General features: G+C 37.3%; 1 protein-coding gene across 1 annotated transcript; it reads left to right on the top strand.

Annotated features, from left to right (window-relative positions):
- Positions 1-7,457: 7,457 nt before the first annotated feature.
- LOC149119475 (putative vomeronasal receptor-like protein 4) lies at positions 7,458-8,409 on the top strand. The gene has a single exon (XM_089325092.1). It carries the CDS (start codon positions 7,501-7,503, stop codon positions 8,407-8,409), a length of 909 nt encoding a protein of 302 aa, XP_089181218.1. The 5' UTR covers positions 7,458-7,500.
- Positions 8,410-21,184: the final 12,775 nt, after the last annotated feature.

Below are 21,184 nucleotides of genomic sequence, written 5' to 3'. Positions count from 1 at the left end.
TAGACCTTGACATCACAGGAGAACAAGTGGGGATGGCACCAGGAGTCTCCTGGAGCAATGGGGATAGCTTAAGAAATCAGATGTGGCTTGTACATGTTTTATTTTTATCTCTGGACAAGGACTGAGATAAAAACTTATCTAGGCAGGCCTGCCTTGGAGAAATGAGTCCATAGGTGAGAGGAATGGAACCCAGCTGCTCTCTGCTGTCTCCAGATACCTGGAAAGTTCACTTTTCCCTGAGTTTGTTCCTACTTCTAATTATTCCAAGCCCAAGGCTGTCCTGCTTCCACAAGAGAAATGACATTATGGGCCTGGAGGGAGATGAAATGATGCCATCTCTGCCCTATAACCACATCTTGGGGATTCATCTCATAATGGATTAACATCAGAGACTTAGCTGGATGAGTATCTTTCTGTTTCATGTACAGAATGAGCTCCCGGAGCAGGTGAGTTCTATAGGAAAGCAGGCATCTTTGCAGTGGAACATTAGGATAAGTCTGCTCATGTTATCAACCTTACATGTTACTCCACCATTAATAGAACAGATGTTTTTAGGCCTGAAATTATCAACATTGTGAATTGTTTAAGGCCATAAATTAGTAGGTTTGGAAAAGTATATTTGTGATTTTTGGTGTACTTGAATTGGAACTATACTAGATTTTCAGTATGCTTTGGTGATATTTATTTTGTTCTCTTAAGTTTTGAACTATTTTAAGATATTTCAGAATATTTTAGGATGGTTTCACCTCATGGCCCCATAAACCATGCAATAATATTTTTAATATTAAACAATAATGAATTCAACAGGTGGCCATGAAAAAAATCCATTACAGTGATTGCTACTAACATATTCTTTTGCTTGCTTACCAGAAAATTATCTAGAAATATTTTCTATTGTATATTAAATATTTTAAAAAATTATTAGTCTGGGTGAAAAATATTAAAAAAAATTAGTTCCAATGCATCCTTAAAATAAATTTACTTTTAGTATTTAGTTTTTTAAATAAACATTTTAACACTGATTAAAAATTACAATTTTTAAAGAGATCAGAAAAAAATAATTCCTAACACATGAAGGGAATAGTGTTTATGATAAAAAATAATCCCTACCATCAACATTTCTGATGTCCTTCAAAAGATTTAGGCTGCATTTGTTTTTAAAAATTTTATGTATAAAAAGTCCCTCCTCAATTTCAATTAAATTGCTAAATTATTACCACTTTCCTATTCATATTATCTAACTTGACTAAGAATACTGTTCTCTGTAGTTTTGAGTATTTAATGTGGAAGAAAGAGAGGAGGCAACCATGATATTGTGAATAAAGTGAACCAAAATTGCAGGGATGTACACTTGTGGCCACATAGGCATCTGCCCTTCAACAAATCTGACCGCCAGAAAACATTTATTGATGTGATCAAATATTGCAGAGTCTTAGGCCTCTAAGTCTTCATTTTGAAACTGCATTCATGCCCTAGGGAGGGTGATATTCCAGTACCCTGGGCCCAACATGGGCCTGATGAGGGAACTTAGAGCATTTTTCATTGTTTTATAAATTTGACATGGCGGGTTTGCTATGGCTATGAATTCCATAACAGTGTGATGTACTGGGGTGACATGTTATTACCTCTGTAAAACATAGTTTTATCCTTTCCTGGTGTCTACTTGATCCTGGTGGTTTTAAAAAAGTGCAATTTCATGGACTATTTTTGGGTGTCCCCAATTGTTACCTTGTTCTGCTATATTTTTTGTCTCCCAATTCTGTGGCGACACTTTTGTTACTTACAATTTTTCTCAGTGAGACTAGGAATTCAATGTTTAGGATTACATATTCCTCATCAACTCTGTGCTATATCTACATTAAATTAAGTTTCTAAGTAGATAACACATTGCATTCATTCAATGCTATTGGGTGCTTATCCTGTTTATTCTTCTAGAATTTGTCCATTTTTAAAAAACTATTTTTGTGAAACTAATCATGGTGGAAAAAATTTTTTTTTCTAATCGAATATGCAAACTGACTCATTTTATCAATGAATGCAATTAACCTACTCCCCATGATTGGTGTATCAAAAATTCTCAATTATTTTAATATTGTCAATGTCATAGGTCAAATTGATAATAAATATGGTAAAACTTGTAGTGAAGACAGCATTGTTAACATAATAAAATAGTAAATTCTATCATATATACTTATATTCTTAAGTCTACAGGGACTATAACATCATTGTACATTCATTTGTCAAATATCCCTAAAGTTACCACTCATAATATAACAATACTTTAATAATTTATATTGTCATAAAGATAAGAAAAGAGGCTTTATCAAAATCATGTTTCTTGAGGAAACCATTGTGGTACAGTGAGTTAAGCTGATGCTTGGACATCTGCATCCCTTATCAGTGTGTTGGTTCATGTCCTGTATATATGCTTCTGACCCCTCTGACTCTTTCTTCTGGTGCAACTAGGCAGCAGCAGATACCTGTACCTGGGTTCCTGGCACACAAATGAGTGACTGAAATTGAGTTCCTCACTCCTATTTGTGGCCAGTTTTCTTGGGCATCTCTGGGAGTGACCAGTGAATGGGAGATGCCTGGCTCTCTCACTACCTCTGTGTGTGTGTGTGTGTGCATATCTTTGCCTTTTGAGTAAATATTTCTAAAACATACTTTGTGTACCAAATAGCCCTCAATTTTATATAGATGGCATCTTTTTGTCATACTGCTTCTGTTTTATGTACATGCCTAATCTAAGCCCAGAGATTTCATCATCAGTCTTTTGGTTCCTAGTCTATTTATCTATATTTTTTAGTTCAAATGCATATAATTTTTAGACAACCTAAAAGAAAATTTTTCCCTTAAAAACAATGCCTTCATTCCAAGTAAATCACAGCCAAAATAAATGAAGGTCTCGAGATAATATCAGTCCCATTTCCTGTAAATCCTGGTGTTGTGTGGATACAAGCAGCAACCAGTTCTGATAAGAAGTGATAGATCCAAAGCAGTTGTCAATTTTAACATTTTTCCATTTCTAAAGCATTCTTAAAGAAAATCATAAATGGGGTCATCTCATCCTCACGGTAGTACCAGCAGAGCAACCATGCCAAGTGGATTCATGTTTTTACCCAAATAGAACTGATAGTTTTTGAAATTAGCGAGGATATGTTTGATTTGTTGTGCACCCTCTATCATACAAGGTTTTACTTTCTGGTCTCTGTTCTTCAACTTTGCCTTTGATTGATTCCAGGTAATCTTTAATATGCTTCTTGAAGGAATCTTTTGTGACTCTGATTTCCTACAGGTGATGGTTCATGACAACATCAACACCAGTGATTACTGTGCTTTCAGTACCTTTGCCCTAGGGACTTTCAGAAGAGGCATTCATGCAAAGGAAGGAATCATCAATGTTACCCTCTGCCCACTGGCCATCTTGCCCTCCACCTCCAGGCACATCTTGCAAATGTTATAGAACATCTCATCGTCACTGATGAGGTCCCCATAGGTAAGCATGATGCCACCTGGACGAAGAGGACAGTGGTGGTAGCTTTCCAGGAGGTGGGGCTCTGGGTGAGTGTGTAGCAGCCACAGCAGCTCTCAGGGTTAGTGGGGAGAAGGCCAAAAAGTCCAGGTTCATTTAATTGTGTTTTCCTCACCATGATCCAAGATGAAGTGAATATTTTGATATATAAGATGAAAGGCAGGATAAAGAAGGTGAACATTGCCCACACTTTCTGTCTCTGAGAATGCTCAGAGGCTTCACTCTCAGCCCTAGTAATCTCAGATTTTCAGTTCTTCCAGTGAGAACTGAGCTGTATGTTGATATGTTTAAGTATTTACTTTGTTTAACAAAGGACTCAATTCTCCTTGACTACACCCTAACCAAACTGTAAGTGACCATCTTCAGACTCTTTCTTACATGTCGACAACATATTATTGCACCTTCAGTGATCCTTCCATGATGCAACTGCCAGATTTTCACATAAAAATAGGATACAAAATTAGCTTTAAAATACAAACAAATAATATGATATTTTGGAGTACACATATATGTTGCAGACAGTTATCAGTTGTTAGATACAAGGAATTAATGTGCATTTTCAAAAGTGAAATGGACACTATGAGAAATGGTGACTTGATCAGCATAGCCCTGATTGTTAATGAACAACTTAATACATTATCCCTCTTAGTAGTTTTTTATGTCTGTTCTACTTAATATGACTGGTTTAATTCTGTAATTAATACACAGTTATTCTTTTTTTTAACTTTTATTTAATGAATATAAATTTCCAAAGTACAACTTATGGATTACAATGGCTTCCCCCCAATACTGTCCCTCCCACCCGCAACCCTCCCCTTTCCCACTCCCTCTCCCCTTCCATTCACATCAAGATTCATTTTCGATTATCTAAATATACAGAAGATCAGCTTAGTATACATTATCAATACACAGTTATTCTTATGTGTTGAAATTTAACTGAAATGTGGCCGGCGCTGTGGCTCAATAGGCTAATCCTCCACCTTGTGGCACCAGCACACCGGGTTCTAGTCCCGGTTGGGGTGCCGGATTCTGTCCCGGTTGCCCCTCTTCCAGGCCAGCTTTCTGCTATGGCCAGGGAGTGCAGTGGAGGATGGCCCAGGTGCTTGGGCCCTGCACCCCATGGGAGACCAGGAAAAGCACCTGGATCCTGGTTCCTGCCATCGGATCAGCATGGTGCGCCGGCTGCAGCGGCAGCCATTGGAGGGTGAACCAATGGCAAAAGGAAGACCTTTCTCTCTCTGTCTCTCTCACTGTCCACTCTGCCTGTCAAAAAAAAAAAAAAAGAAATTTAACTGAAATGTGATCCCTGTTAAACATAAGAGTGGGGATAAGAGAGGGAAGAGACGTACAATTTGGGACATGCTCAAGCTGACTTGCCCCAAATGGTAGAGTTAGAAACATACCAGGGGACTCCAATTTAATCCCATCAAGGTGGCATGTACCAATGCCATCTCACTAGTCCAAGTGATCAATTTCAGTTCACAATTGATCATAATGAAAGGACTAAGAGTCAAAGGGAGCACATAAACAAGTCTAGTACCTGCTAACACTAACCGATAGAATAAATAAAGGGGAGAGTGATCCAACATGGAAGCGAGATACTCAGCAGACTCATAGAATGGCGGATGTCCTAAATAGCACTCTGGCCTCAGAATCAGCCCTAAAGGCATTTGGATCTGGCTGAAAAGCCCATGAGAGTATTTCAGGTATGGAAAGCCAAGACACTCTGGCAAAAAAAAAAAAAAAAAAAGAAAAGAAAAAAAACACACACCTAGATGAAAGAGATCCCAGTGGAAAGAAGAGGTCGTCAAAAAAGGAGGTACCTTTCTCTGAAGGGAGGAGAGAACCTCCACTTTGACTATGACCTTGTCTAAACAAGATAAGAGTCGGAGAACTCAGAGGGCTTCCATAGCCTTGGAAACTCATGACTGGAGCATAGGGAGACTACTGATGCCATAGACAGGAGTGTCAATTGGTAAAGTCAACAACAGGAGTCACTGTGCACTTACTCCTCATGTAGGATCTCTTGTCCTTAATGTGCTGTACATTGAGGCTTACTGCTATAACGAGTACTCAAACAGTATATCTCACTTTGTGTTTCTATGGGGGTGCAAACTGTTGAAATCTTTACTTAATGTCTAGTAAACTGATCTTCTGTTAAAAAAAAAAAGAAGAAATTATCAATTCCCAACTTGACTCTCACTGGGATTAAACATGACAATAGGTCTGATCTGATTTCATCATCATTTAAAAAATCATCTATTATTTTTCACTTTATGTTTCTGTGTGGGAGCAAACTGTTGAAATTTTTACTTAATGTATGCTAAACTGATCTTCTGTATATAAAGATAATCGAAAATGAATCTTGATGTGAATGGAAGGGGAGAGGGAATGGGAAAGGGGAGGGTTGCGGGTGGGAGGGACGTTATGGGGGGGAAGCCATTGTAATCCATAAGCCGTACTTTGGAAATTTATATTCATTAAATAAAAGTTAAAAAAAAGAAATCATCTTAATGATTATATTTCATATATTATTGCTCATCCACAAGAGCAAGAGCCATGTTTTTTTTTTTCTCACCCAGACTGTATGTTGTTAACAAGAGCCTCATTAGAAACAAATAACAATTGAGTATCTGATAGAGCAAGTCTGTTTCAGTGCATGGTGGGCATTTACCAAATGAGAGAAATGAGGCAGGGATAATCAGCCAAATATCACTGTGGCAGGAGAAGAAAATATTGAAATCCTTATCTACTTGCTTTCATGTAATTATGTTATCTCTTTCACCAAACATCTCATAACGTATGAGGACACTATAATTTCATATATACATACATATATGTATATATACCAAAATAAATACTTTTAAATACTCTACACACATATGTCTGGTGCGAAATGGCTCAATCTCATAAATGAATGGAAGAAGTACTGGGACCAATATCATACACTGCTTAAATATATAATTGAATTGATTATGATCCTTGAAATGTGGAGATGGTTAATCTTCTAGTCAATATGGTCCTGGTACTTTTTCTGGTTCCATGGGTACAGATACACATTTTTTTGTTTGTTTATTTGTTTGTTTTTGTTTTTGACAGGCAGAGTGGACAGTAAGAGAGAGAGACAGAGAGAAAGGTCTTCCTTTTGCCGTTGCTTCACCCTCCAATGGCCGCCGTGGCAGGCGCGATGTGGCCAGTGCACTGCGCTGATCCGAAGGCAGGAGCCAGGTGCTTCTCCTGGTCTCCCATGGGGTGCAGGGCCCAAGCACTTGGGCCATCCTCCACTGCACTCCCTGGCCATAGCAGAGAGCTGGCCTGGAAGAGGGGCAACCAGGACAGAACCCAGCACCCTGACCGGGACTAGAACCCGGTGTGCCAGTGCCGCAAGGCAGAGGATTAGCCTAGTGAGCCACGGCGCCAGCCAGATACACATTTATGGAACAATTATTCATTTATGATACATAGTTCTTTTGCTCTAGTTGATTAAGCCTTCGAAGCAAATTCAACAATGACTTTACCAACTCTGCTATGTGCCTCTCATTAATTCATGCATGTCATGTGGTTGTAGAGGAATTTTTCTACTTCTTCCATTCATTTATGAGATTGAGCCATTTCACACCAGACATATGTGTGTAGAGTATTTAAAAACATTTACAGAAAAATGCAATTAAGTTTATCTTGCTGCAAAAATGTTTGAAATTCACAAATATAGGAATCTTTAAAGGGTTCAGAATATGGATGTAGTGAAAAATTTCATTTGTTACAGAGAATGCAGAAATCTTACTACCAAAAATCCGTACAAAATATTTGGTGTTCCTTAAAAATAAGTGGGTAAAATAAAAATCATATTTGTGATAACTTTTATGACAGAAGAAAGAACACTGCTGACATAAGATCTGTTTTTGTTTTACAGGTATCTAAAATGTTTCCTGTAATGCTGTTCATATGAAAAAAAGTTTCCAATTATGCTATCATTAAAAAATATGTATGTTTTTCAAGCTGCCATTGGAATCTTAGCCAACACCTTCCTCTTTCTCTTCCACATCTTGACAATCCACCGAGATCATAGACCTAAGCCCACTGATGTGACCACGTGTCACTTGGCATTTGTCCATATAATGATGCTACTCACAACACTGGAAATTTTATCTGCAGATATGTTCGAGTCACTGAATTTTCTAAATGACTTAAAATGTAAGGTTTTGCTCTATATGATCAGGGTGATGAGGGGTCTCTCCATCAGTACTACGTCCCTCTTGAGCATCATCCAAGTCATCACCATCAGCCCCAGCACCTTCTACATGTCAAGATTTAAACATGGACTCACAAATTATATTACTCAGGCTTTCTTCTGTTTTTGGTCCCTCAACCTTTCTTTCAATAGTAACATGATCATCTACACTGTAGCTCATTCCAACATGACCAAACTACTCAATGTCAATAAGTACTGCTCACTTTCCTCAATGAATTCTATCATCATGGAAATATTTTTCACACTTGCATTGTCCCAGAACATCTTCTTTGTAGGTATCATGCTACTCTCCAGTGCATACATGATGATTTTCTTATTTAATCATCAGAGGAGGTATGAGTACCTTCACAGCATAAGCATTACCCCAAGAACCTCCCCAGCAAAAAGGGCCACTCATACTGTCCTGCTCCTGGTGAGTTTCTTTGTGATTATGTACTCTGTGGATATCACAATGTCATCTTTCTCAACTGTATTGTGGAAATATGATCCAGTTGTCCTGGATGTCCAGAGACTTGTGGGAAATGTGTATGCCATGGCCAGTCCTTTGATATTTTTTAGTTCTGATAAAAGAATAATTGGTACTCTGAAAAATGTGATTGATATGACAATTTTAACAAGTTGATGAAACAAATCTGAAAAACTGAATTCTAACTCTGTTAAATATTCAAAAAATTAGGGAATTTTAATTTTAATTTAAATGTGTAGAATTTTACTTGTCTTTTTACTTGTAACCTTTTTTTTTTTTTGCTTTGACAATGCCTCCCTTAGTTCAATGGTCTCCATGTATTGAAATTACTTCTTAAACTTTCCAAACTTAATGTAGGATTTTTTTTTCCTTTAGACTTGGCATCTATGAAGCAGCTTTTGCTACCTAATCCTTAGATCTTACTTCAGAAGGTAATCTGCATATTACTGTTTGTTGAAAGCATATTAACTAAGCATCCAATTCTAGTTTTACTGACAATTTCTCAATGATCTGTTAATAGTTATTTCTGCTTTCACACATATAAACTATGGAGATTTTTCTCATGTCTTCACAGATTATCATCCTTTTCTCATTTAAGTCTTTTCTTTGATGTTACCACTTTTCTGAATTCACTGATTTGTGTCTTCTTGTCAATTTTGGATACCTGAACACTAAGTAATTATTAGACTAGTTTTTTTGATTTCTTTTGTATAATCCACACAATTAGATTATTTAATTCCTTTTCATTCTAACCTTTGTATATGTAGGTTTATATTTTTAACTTCTATTGATTTTATCTTTTTTAAAATAACTATGCTCAGTAGTTTTTTATTTGGCTCAGTCTAATGTTTGACATACATAATATATAAAGTAGACTCAATTTACTTGCTGTTTCCCAAATATGCCTTTTTATTCATTTGGGTCCTTGTTATTTTCATGTATTTTGTGATTCTCCCATCTGCATTGTATTGAATTACATGTTTTAAAGATAATCCCCCTGTCTAAAGCTTATGTAATGTGAAATTTTATTTTGGTAGGTTATTTCTGTGTGAAAAAGAAATTAAGATTATTTCTCATATAGTGAGATATCACCTTGGAATGTTTGCAGTTAGTTTTCTTTTATTGTTTTTGCCCCTCCAATCTGAACACCCAAAAAGATTTCTCATCTTCATAAGTCCTTTATGAATAAAGAATCTGTTTCTTAGTTTTGTTCCTTCCATGGAAAATTTATTTGGTTTGCTTTCCTAGTTTGGGGGGTTCTCAAATATTTCTTCCAACTTTATTAGACATTTTGGTGAATCTTACAGCATTTGATTATTTTAACTTTCTGCACTATAAGTTGTTGGACATATAACAGTTTCCCCCAAAGCACAATTATTTACAGTATACAAGATAATGTTTCACATAGATTTTCTGTAGTAGACAATCATGTTTCATGAGAAATCCCTTTTTCATTTTATTTGGAACATACTCCTCTTCCCCAGATTACTGTAAGTTAATGATAATGGGTAGAATATGATTAGTTTAATATTAAAATTTAATTTAAGCTTAATTTAATACCAGAAAACTGACAATATTTTGACAATTTTTATGAGTTATTACATTTCCTTACAATGTTCTCAATTACTGTTTTGCTATAGCGTTAACCTAATACTGGCAAGAACTAATTGTCCAAATTCAGGATTTTATCTTCAATCATCATTTTTCCTCATTGGCACTTTCACAACTCTACAAAAATAATCCTTCTGGATAGTCTATTTAAATTGTGAGTTAATATTTCTTTTTCTTTTTTTTTTATTTGACAGATAGAGTTAGACAGTGAGAGAGACAGAGACAGAGAGAAAGGTCTTCCTTCCATTGGTTAATCCCCCAAATGGCTGCAATGGCAGGAGCTATGCTGATCCAAAGCCAGGAGCCAGGTGCTTCCTTCTGGTCTCCCATGTGGGGTGCAGGGACCCAAGCACTTGGACCATCCTCCACTGCCCTTCCAGGCCACAGCAGAGAGCTGGCCTGGAAGAGGAGCAACTGGGACTAGAACCTGGCACCCATATGGGATGCCAGCACTGCGGGTGGAGGATTAACCAAGTGAGACACGGCGCCGGCCCTAGCTTAAATAATCTTAATGAAATGTACATGTAGGTACAAATTGCTTGCTACATTTTACTTGATGGTTACTACTGTCATTAGAGTGCCAAGAAATTATGATATGCTGGATTTCTGTTGTGAGAGAAAAAATGACAGATTTTTATAATATATATATCTTTTTATTTAAACACTTATATCTGAATTCCGAAAAGGAACTTTATCATTTGCTTCCTTGTCATAATGTTGTCCATTTTTTGTATGCTTAATTAGTCAAACTTTAAAATAAATTACTTAACATTATTTATATGCATGTAGTGCATTCATTGTTATTTATATACAGATAGATTTTAATGAATCAGTGAAAATGGCTGATTTCTGTGTTGATTTTTCTCTCTTGATATATTTGAAAGCATATTTTTTTCTTTTTTATTGAATCTGTGTAATTAATTTGGAGCTTTGAACTATTAGGCCCATAAATATTTTGTGGCTTATAGTAGTGCCTAATATTATATGTTCTGAGTATTAACCCTTCTGATTCATCAAATTAATTTTGTTCATACCATCTTCAAACATAACTTAATTTTGTATTCATTCCTTCCTCTATATTAAAATACCAATTATTTTCAACTCAAAGTACCCAGAAAACCTATTTCCATGGACTACTACAAAATAAGTGACTTAGAGGCAGATATTATGAATGATAACTGAAGAAATTAAATGAGTTTACTTAGAAGGTCATCTTTAATGTTTTGTGGAAAACACATATTATGAAAAAGTTACACATGGATTTCAAATTAGTGTTTCATCAAATAAATTTGCTTTTTAATTCCAGTGGATTGTGAACATTTCAAATTACTCCTGTATATCAAGAAATGAACTGTGGACAGTCATTAAAGTAAAAATAAAATATTCACTAAAAATCTTCCCACATACAAAAGCTTCGGGTCCCATTACTAAATATGTGTCCATTAATACAGCTTTAATACCACTAGGTCATAAACATTCTGTACTCCTCAACATGGCTTTATAATTACTTTTTTTTGCATTGGACTTTGACATAGAAAAAATAAGTAAACACATAAAGAAAAAAAGCTTGACTGTTACATATATCTATGTTGTTACCAATATCTATGATGTTGATTTATTCATATGGGTTTTAGTTAGTGCATAATGTCCTTCATTTTAGCCTAAGAAACTTCTTTTCTCACTTATTGATGGCCATTCTAGGAACACAATTTCAATTGTCACATTATCTAATACAGAATTAATATCTGATAGCTGTGGTTGTTTCCCTTTCAGTGACTTAAATGTGCCACCCACTAACTTCTGACTGATATTGTTTTGTACAAAAAATCAGCTGTTATCCTCTTTGAAGGTGTTTGGTGAATCGAAAGTCACTTCTTTGTTCCTTTTAGGATTGTGCATTCTTATTTGTACATTAACTCTAGTAGAATGTTTCTTAGTGCAGATTTTTATGATCCATTCTCTTAGACTTCACTGATTATCTTACATGGGCAGATAACTGTGTTTTGCCATATTTGGATATTTTTAGCCATAATTTTCTAAATATTCTACCTCTCCTTCTCCACTCATAATGGGTATCCCATGATGCATGTGTTAGTACAATTGATGGTGTACTGCAAATAGCTTGCCTGTTTATTTTTTCATTTGCTATGTGTTTTACTAAATAACATAAGTAAAACATGTAACACATCTAGATAACTTAATTTGCCTTCTCTTGATGTTCATTGATTCCTGTCTCTTCAAAACTATTATTTAAATTTTTTCATAATTTTTAATTCCATATTTATATCATCATCTCCTCAATGTCTTGATACCTTATTCCCTATTTAATGCTTAAAAATCTTTATATTACATAATTTACTTTTTACATTTTGATTAAGAGGTAGCACTTGTATAGTTTAGTGGGGCACAGTATAAACTAGACAATCATACATCTTTCTCCTGCTTTCATTAACCCTCTGGGCATTTGTAGGGTATTTAACAAAATGTTTTTAAAAGTAATTGTACTTTTCATAAGGAAATAAACTTTTTAAATATAAATTTTTCATAAGGAAAGTTTATGCCTTTTTTGACTGAAACATAATTTTCTTTTATAAAAGTGTTAATTTCATTTTGCTCAGAATTTGACAGTCTGGATATGTAATTTAGGGCTATTGTGGAAACCAGATTCCTTTGCATATCAGAGTTTTTGTGGCAGCTGCAGTCATACATTTCTATGAAGATCCTACCAAAATATTTTACAAAGTATACACTCCTTGTTGTGAGTTGTCACTGAAATTTCTGTTGTGTTCTCTCTGGATCAGATAGACTGTGACTTGGCAGAGATTTTCTTAAATATTAGTGCTTTGAAGATTATCTCTTCAAAAAAGATATTCATGATGGATGTGATGAATGGTCAAATTAGAAACTGGCTTTCACAGAGTTGTTTTGACCATACATTCATTCCAATTTAGCACATTCCAATGGAGTGACAGACCCATGGGTCTCCCTACTGAACATTTCTGTGCTCAATTTGAGTGAGTTCATTTTATACATTATGAAACCAAGGCCTAGGGAAAGGGAAGGCTTTACTCAGGATCATATTGGAAATACAAATTAGATTAGAGATGTTGTCATTAAAATCAGAGTAGAATGGGAAAACATAAAATTTTAATCAGGGATGTACATTTATGACTAAAGAAGTTAAAGGATATTTATGTGGCAATATGATAAGATTCAATCAAATAAATGATTTATTGTTAGGCAACTATTAAGTACCATTTTTTAAAAATTATTTATTTTATTTATTTGAAAAACAGAGTTACAGCAAGAGGTAGAGACAGAGAGAGAGGTCTTCCACAGATGGCCACAACAGCTGGAGCTGAGCTGATCTGAAGCCAGGAGCCAGGAGCCAGGAGCTTCTTCTGGGTCTCCCACATAGGTACAGGGACCCAAGGACTTGGACCATCTTTTACTGCTTTCCCAGGCCATAGCAGAGAGCTGGATGGGAAGAGGAGCAGCAGGGAATAGAACTTGTGCCCATATGAGATGCCGGCACTTCAGGCCAGGGCTTTAAACTGATATGCCACAGTGCCAGCCCCTAACTACCAATTTTCTAAGAAAACATTTTATTATTATTTATTATTTATTTGAAAGGCAATTGCGGCTGGTGCTGTGGCTTACTTGGCTAATACTCTGCCTGCAGTGCTGGCACCCTGGGTTCTAGTCCCGGATGGGGCACTGGATTCTGTCTCAGTTGCTCCTCATACAGTCCAGCTAGCTCTCTGCTGTGGCCTGGGAAGGCAGTGGAGGATGGCCCAGGTGCTTGGGCCCTGTACCTGCATGGGAGACCAGGAGGAAGCACCTGGCTCCTGGCTTCGGATCACAGTGCGCCACTGCAGCAGCCATTTGGAGGGTGAACCAAAGGAAAAGGAAGACCTTTCTCTCTGTCTCTCTCTCTCACTGTGTAACTTGGCCTGTCAAAAAAAATTAAAATTTGAAGGCAATTAAAGAGAGACAGATGCAGAGAGAGAGCAAGCTTCCATCCACTGGTTCATTTCCCCAAATGATTGCAACCATCAGAGCTGGACCGATCTGAAGCCAGGGGCCAAGAACTTCTTCTGGGTTTCCCATGATGGTGCAGGTGCCCAAGCACTTGAGCCATCTTTTACTGATCTCCCAGGCCATAGCAGAGAGCTGAACTGGAAGAGGAACAGCTAGGACTACAACCAGTGCCCATATGGGATGCTGACACTCCAGGCAGTATCTTTACTCACTACACCACAGCACCAGCCCCAAATAAGTACCAATTTGAGAATATTGGTTTTGAGCAGTCCAGGAGATGGAGTCATGTAGGAATAGAATGAAAAATGCTGGTGGTAGAGGTAGATGGACTTGAGATCAGATCTTCAAAATACAGAAGTAGGTATTTTTTATTTAAGTATTTAGTATCATTGGAGTTGAGAGTGGAAAGTTCATGACTAAGCTCTTTTGAACTTCAGACAACAAATTGAACGAGGCTCGCACAAGCACTGAGTAAAGAAACAAATGTTTATTACAGGAAAGTAAAGTATACTCATTATGAAAATATGAGCTGGCCAACAGGCTGAGACCAAAGCCACTTGAATGCGGTCAAGGTCTGTATATTTATAGGGGTGGTTATTTGCTGAGAGGCAACCCTCCGTGTGGTTCTGAGATCATCTGGCATGTAAGCCATCTGGACATTACCACATGCATATGAAGGTCAAGTTTGCAACTTTTTTCCTTAGCTTCCCCAATTATCTCTTTACTGCCTCAAGGTCAAGTATAACGGCAAGGAGGTAGAGACTGGAAAAAGGAAAAGCACACTAAGACTACAAAATAATTTGAGAATTTGTTTTTCTCAGATTCCCCAATTAACCCTTAACTGACTCCTGCCTCGGTATGAGAAGAAAATAGTAGTTTAGGATTACTCAAATGTATAATGAAGGCAGACTTCTGTGTGTGCTTGTGTATATACATGTGTATGTGTGCATATGTGTGTGTGAGAGAGAGAGAGGGAGGGAGAGAAAGAAAGAAAGAGAGAGATAAATATGGTCAGGGCAGGTGAGTTTGGAGCTGGCAATGAGACATCATGATTAGTAAGTCATGTAAATAAGTTATTATTATAAGACAGTATACTAAATATAGAAGAGAAGTGAAGATGGTGTTTGGGCTGTAGGTAGACATTAAGATGTCATCAGCTTTCAAATGTCCTTTAAAGATGTTAGACTGAGTGAGATTCCCTGAGAACAATTGTTGCAAGAAAAATAATTAGGAAGGGGCAAGAAGTAAAGTGTAGTGCATACAACATGGTAAATAATGAAGTAAAGCAAAACGAATAAATAAAATAAACCAACTAATAGGCTCTGTACCCTTGACCCAAGACCATCCAATAATTGATTTACCTCATGGAATTTGGAAACTTAGTAATCTAGTAGCTGTCCAGGAAAGAAATTAAATTATGCAAATGAGAGATGTTATAAATGGATGTGGGCACTGGCAGGGGGGGGTGTGGAAAGACCATGCCAAGTTGTAATTTGGAGGTAGAAGCTGCTATGAGTTAAAAGAGAGAAACAATTAATATGGAGAGTGTCAGAGCACTGAGACACAGAGAAAAGATGCTGAGAATGGGGACAGGAGGAGAAGCATAAAGGGGAGATCTCTTTTTCTTGAGAGAAAGCAAGTGTGGCAAAGTGTTAGTCTCCTCATTTTTACTGGTGAATGTTTTACCCTAACCCATGTCTAATCTAAGTGATTCTCACACTCTGCAACATGATATTCTCAAACAGAAATTGAGAAGCAGCAGGTGCCCAGGATCTGTTTGAACTTATGCAAAAGGTAATGCACTTGAGCCATCTTGCTATGTCTGTGGAACCTCAATGATTCATGTTCAAAAGCCACTGCTGACAGTTAGGTCTGGGGGCCTCTAATGTTGAAGAGCTATTAAGTGACCTCTATGACCTAGTAGGGTTTCCAAGGTCCCACAGATCCCAGCATCATCTTTCCAGAGTCTGACTGAAGTGGTATGGGAGGGAGATACAGAATAGCAGGCACTCCTGCATCTATACGACATGATTTTAAGTGGATTATTTGAAATACTGCATGTCTTAATATATTTATGTCTTTCTCATCTGGGTCCTTGGGATGCAGTGTGTCCTGGTTGTTCTGAGACTAGATTCTTTCTGATTGTCTATTTTACATGATTTCCGAACTCTCAGCATCACAAGACTTTAGATCTGCAAAGCTCACCTTGCTCTTTCCTTAGACAGTTTAAGATTTGGAAAAAGTAATGCTTTAGAATATTTCAATATGATTTCACCTCTTAGGATAAGTCTTCCCTGAGCATGTACAGGTGGGATTGATAGTTGTTTCTATAAATCCATATAGAACCTCATAAGAGCATATCACTGCATTCATTGTTTTGGATCACAGAGGTTATTTCCATAACATCTTCTCCCACATTACTATGAACTTCTCATGTCCAATTCTTAATACTCAATGATTTCTGGTGTGTTCTTGGTACTCGAGTAAGGGAGGAGTGAGATCTATTCCTTACACTTATGCATGTAGGACACCCTTGAGACAGATTGCCAGATATTTTTTCTGAGAGAGAGAGAGAGAGGCCTGTGTGATGTGCTATCCTGTGTTTGTGAGAGGCCTGTGTACAAGGCCTGTGTTTAGGAGATAAGGCCTCTGTGTATGTAAGTTTCACAGGCTGTCATAGCCACAGTAACACTCATCTGGAGACAATGACTTACCTTTGTGGTAGAAGTGAGGCCAGAACTCAGTGCTTTTTACTGCCTGACTAGTATCCACGTGATAAGATGACAGAATTGAGTAAAAAAATTGTGTTCTTGGTTGATCATTCCTTTCTTCAGTCTGGAGGTCTTCTACATTTCAGTCTCTGTCTTGAGAATGAGAAGTAATCTAAAAAGACCCCTTACTTTGTGGATACTAGAGGTGAACAGGGAATGAGAAAACATCAATTAAATCATCACAAGGTGTAACATTCCAAATCCTGATATCTAAGTATTATTGAGGGTTTAGGGCTTGTCAGACACTAGCTGAGGAGTGTCTGTATCTGGAACTCTTTATACTCAAAAACAGTTTTGGGCATCAGGAATCGTTGCCCTTTTTTATAGAGAATGCAAGGCATAGAAAGATCAAGTCACTTGGCTGATACTACGTGGCAGGTGAGCAGTCACTTACCAACACTCTGATCATAGTTTAGTCTATTTCTATAATCAGAACATCAAATCTCACTTGTGAAATTTTGGAAATAGGACCAGGTTCACTGTCAGGACTTAATCATAATTGTTGAATCTCAATGGTTTTGGGACTCAGGAATAGGAAAATTTTATTTCTGTTCCTAGAACTTGCCCAGGGTTATTGATTGACATTTACCCCTAGAGGCTTCCTGCATGATTGTGAAGAACTTGATTGAAGTCTCTTCCTTAAGGTTCAGGAAAAGTATTCACAATGTAGCCTGGCAATTGCACTCAACTTTTCATGGCCATAATTGAGTTGTCTCCATGTGCTCCCTCCACTAGGAGACTGGTCCAGAAAGTGATGAGAAAGCATACTGTAGACACAGGAGCCCAGTCAGACAGCACATTTTAGAAAATAGAAAGTGATGAAATTGTGGAAAGATCCCAAGGAGACAGATGTCCACAGAAGGCAGCACCGTTCATAGATACAGAGTCTGGGCAGATGGGTACTGGGATACCTCAGACACAGATCAAATCCTGTAACTCCTCTTCCCCTAACCCTGTGACTTGGTGATGTGATCAATAGCCATCCACCCCCATCACTGCTCCTGCATGAGGACTGGAACAGGTATTGTGTGAGTGCCAAACACTGCAGGATGAATGCTCATGAGGGTGGATGTTTCCTTACATCCTCAGGTTTCAAGTCTTTCTTGATGATGAGAAATATCATGTGGTGACAGTTGAGGCAGGGGCTTTCTATTGTCTGCTAGAATGGTGACTACATGGCTAGAATTACTACAGTGTCCTCCAGAATCAATAATACAGAGAATATGACCCAAGACTTCCTTTCTAGCTCTGGAATAAATCATTACTTACCACTTGAACTTCAGAGTCTTGAGAGGGCCACTAAAGAGTCATCACACCTGTCTCTGCTTCTAATGTGGCTCACCATTGTGTTTCTTATTGCATTTCTTCTCTCCCATCCCCTCAACTTCTAAGACCCTTACCAGTCTGTCACACTGATGACATCGTAGTCAGTGTGACCACCATGCCCTCCTGTCCCAATTTTGTCTATCAATGACTATTTGGAGCCTACTGTTCTGTTGTTCTGTCACTACTCCAATAAAATATACACTTCACACAGACAACTCACAGGAGTATTAGCACTCAGTGCCTTTTTTATTCTTGCAGTGACTGAATAGGCTTGAATAAATGAATTAGGAGCCACATGTATAAGGCAAGTTCCTAATTTAGCATTTCTTCCTCACAACCTCTCTTTGAAGTAAGCTTTTATGAGTTTGCTTCTAAGATTTTTATGGCAGAGGATTTTGGTTAAATGTGTCACACTGAGTCCTTAAGGTTTCAATCTGGTGGACTGAAGTCACTATGATCAGATTGGACAGCATATAAATCACAGTTCTTCATTTCCTTCTCTTGTGTAAAGTTGTCTCCCTCTTCTCACACTGCTGAGACACAGAATGTAAAAATCATGCGCATGAATAAAAATATATTTCTAATCTGAATCACATTAATGAGTAAGACGCAAAAATACTTAAAGAAACACTTGGTATAAGTGAAATAAGATATACAGGAAAATATAAGATTCTGACCATATAATTTTGGAAAGCTTTATCTTAAGAAGTTAGGCAGGTTCAACATGTTAGATATGTTAGTATTGAAACACCTTGCTGAAGTCACTGTGACAGGATTCTTAGTTGTATTAGTTTAACTTACGGACTGATCATGCTTACAGGAAATATCCAGGGACATGGAGGATCTGATAGAGAAGGACTGTGGAATGAATCATCTAGAAAAGCAGGCAGAAACAGTCATGGTAGAGTAGGAAGCCCAGGAGACAAGGAAAGACCCCCTTGCCAAGAAAGGGCTACAGTCATGATTGAAGACACCATCAAATTTCTACATGCATTGGTTGTCATCTGCAGGATCAGATTTATCTGCTCATGAATACATACTTATAATCAGCATTATTTATTTCCTTATGCCACATGACTGAGAGATCCAGCTTCTCTGTGTCACTTGTCATCTAACCTCAGTTCCTAGGGTATATTTGTACTTCCCACTCATACTGCAGTACACAGTCCAGCAAGGGAATTTCCCTCAAGTCTTTCAAGTGGTTCCTCATGTCAAAGGCCATAACAATAGGAGTGTCTGTATATCAGCTTTGCCATCCTTAATCATCTAGACTCAGTGCTAATCTAAGGGTGAGGGAAATGCAGGGCATAACACAGTGTGCATAAATCAGAGGCCACCTTAAAATTCTGCCTACTGTGCCTACTCTTCTATGAAAAACTGCTCATGATGCAAAAATATCCCAATATCTCAAACTATTGGAAAAGTGGTTTAAAAGGTGAAGAGTTTGAAAGAGGGGGAAATATAGACCCTTTTCCTATGCCAAAATGCTCTACTTGGGCACCATACTCATTTTGAGCTGCTTAATAGTTAGTTGGGGCACAGGCCAGTACTGTTTTTAGGAGGATGACAGCTATCCACTGGAAGGCAGTGAAGCCCCTTATGTGACAGCTGGAAATGTGTCCGGACAGTTTACAGAATTCTGGGAAGTCAAACTTACCCAGCTGAGAATCATGTTTCTACATCTTGTTAGTGCACATAGGGGAGGGCATTCTTTCCAGTAGTGACGAGTTATGGTGCTGATTGGTAGGCATTGATTGTTTTTTCTTATAACTTATGACATTGAGTGAATTCTTCCTAAAGTCTTTGGAATTATGATACACCTGCCTACATTCACATTGGCTGCCAGTATTATATCATTTGCACTTTCAAGGTTGTGAATTAGTGTGGGAGTCCTATTTAATGTAAAAGGATGATGGATGGCATCAGTTCCCCTTTGGTCTCTTCACTTTTTCACAACTCTATAAGAGAGCTGAAATGTTCTTGCACTAAGACACTCAGCACCTATCACCCTTATGAATGAGGGCCCTACTTTCCTATGTATTTCTCTCTCCTTTGATCCTTGATCTCCCTTTGTTTGCCACAAAGTTTGAGATATTTCCCTCTGTTTCCTGTTAATTTTCTTGTTAAAAACAACCATGGGTGTTCAAAAACTATCTTGTACTGTAGTTTGATGGTAAATATTTTGCTGTGCTCATAGATAAAATAGGTCATCTTTTACAATCTTCAAACTTACAAACTTCTGTGTTAACCCAAAGGTAGATGGTAAAAAATATATCCCAGGAAAAAATTAGGTCTAAAGAAAAGTCAACATCAATGCTTGCTGTTAAGTGACTAGTTTAATATGTAGAACACAGGAAGATGCCCCTGAGTCTATCTTAGTCAGCTTCCTTCATCTGAAGTACTTAGAGAATGGATTTGTACTTTGTTTCCTTTCTTCTCTTTGTAGGTTCTCCATGGATTAAATCATCAACAGTGACAGGATTTCTTCTGTCTCCATTGTGGTGTATAATGTATAGACTATAATACTGTATATACTCAATAGTAGACCACCTCAGCTATCTACTCTCAGGATGAAGTTGGAAGATGTCTGACAGTGGCCTGAACACACTTATTTGTCTTAGAGACAACCTCAAGTATTAGACTGTTGAACAGGTACTGTTGGCCTAGGATACTTGTTGACTAAAAAAAAATGGGGTTAAGTTAATTTTAAAATCTAGATAAACATCTGGTGTGAAATTGCTTTGTATCATGTCAGACTTATTTTGTAATTTCTTTCTTTTACAGATCCAACTGGCTGTAAATGATAATGGATAATCTGATCTCTAATCTTATAGTCTAGATGTGTTTTACATATTAAGAGTTTTTAATTCAAACCTATAAAAATATGGTGCTTTACTTTAAGACTGCTTGCCCTCAGTACTTCCTGAGAGTAATAAATCATTCTTTGAGTTATGTCACTGATTTCTAATTATATTTAAAATTACAATTTATGAACATACAATGCAAGATAAACAACCAAAATAATTGTAAGAACATGAATGACTATATAATGGAAAGTCATCTGGAAGTAAGCACTGCTATTTGGTCTTATTTATTTCACATTCCTCCTCAGCGCTCAATGAATAATCAACTGGAAATGCTGAGGAAGAAGTCATACAGACAGTTTTGGTTTTGACATTGAT

The sequence above is a fragment of the Oryctolagus cuniculus genome, chromosome Y (assembly GCF_051225735.1).
Source record: "Oryctolagus cuniculus isolate XC-2025 breed Fujian yellow rabbit chromosome Y, ASM5122573v1, whole genome shotgun sequence".
NCBI lineage: Eukaryota > Metazoa > Chordata > Mammalia > Lagomorpha > Leporidae > Oryctolagus > Oryctolagus cuniculus.
Note: the sequence above shows the minus strand (reverse complement) of the source record. Positions and strands in the feature narration are given on the sequence as shown.

Excerpts from the sequence above, each read along its gene's own strand:
- LOC149119475 (XM_089325092.1), top strand. The coding sequence starts at position 7,501 with ATGCTATCATTAAAAAATATGTATGTTTTTCAAGCTGCCATTGGAATC.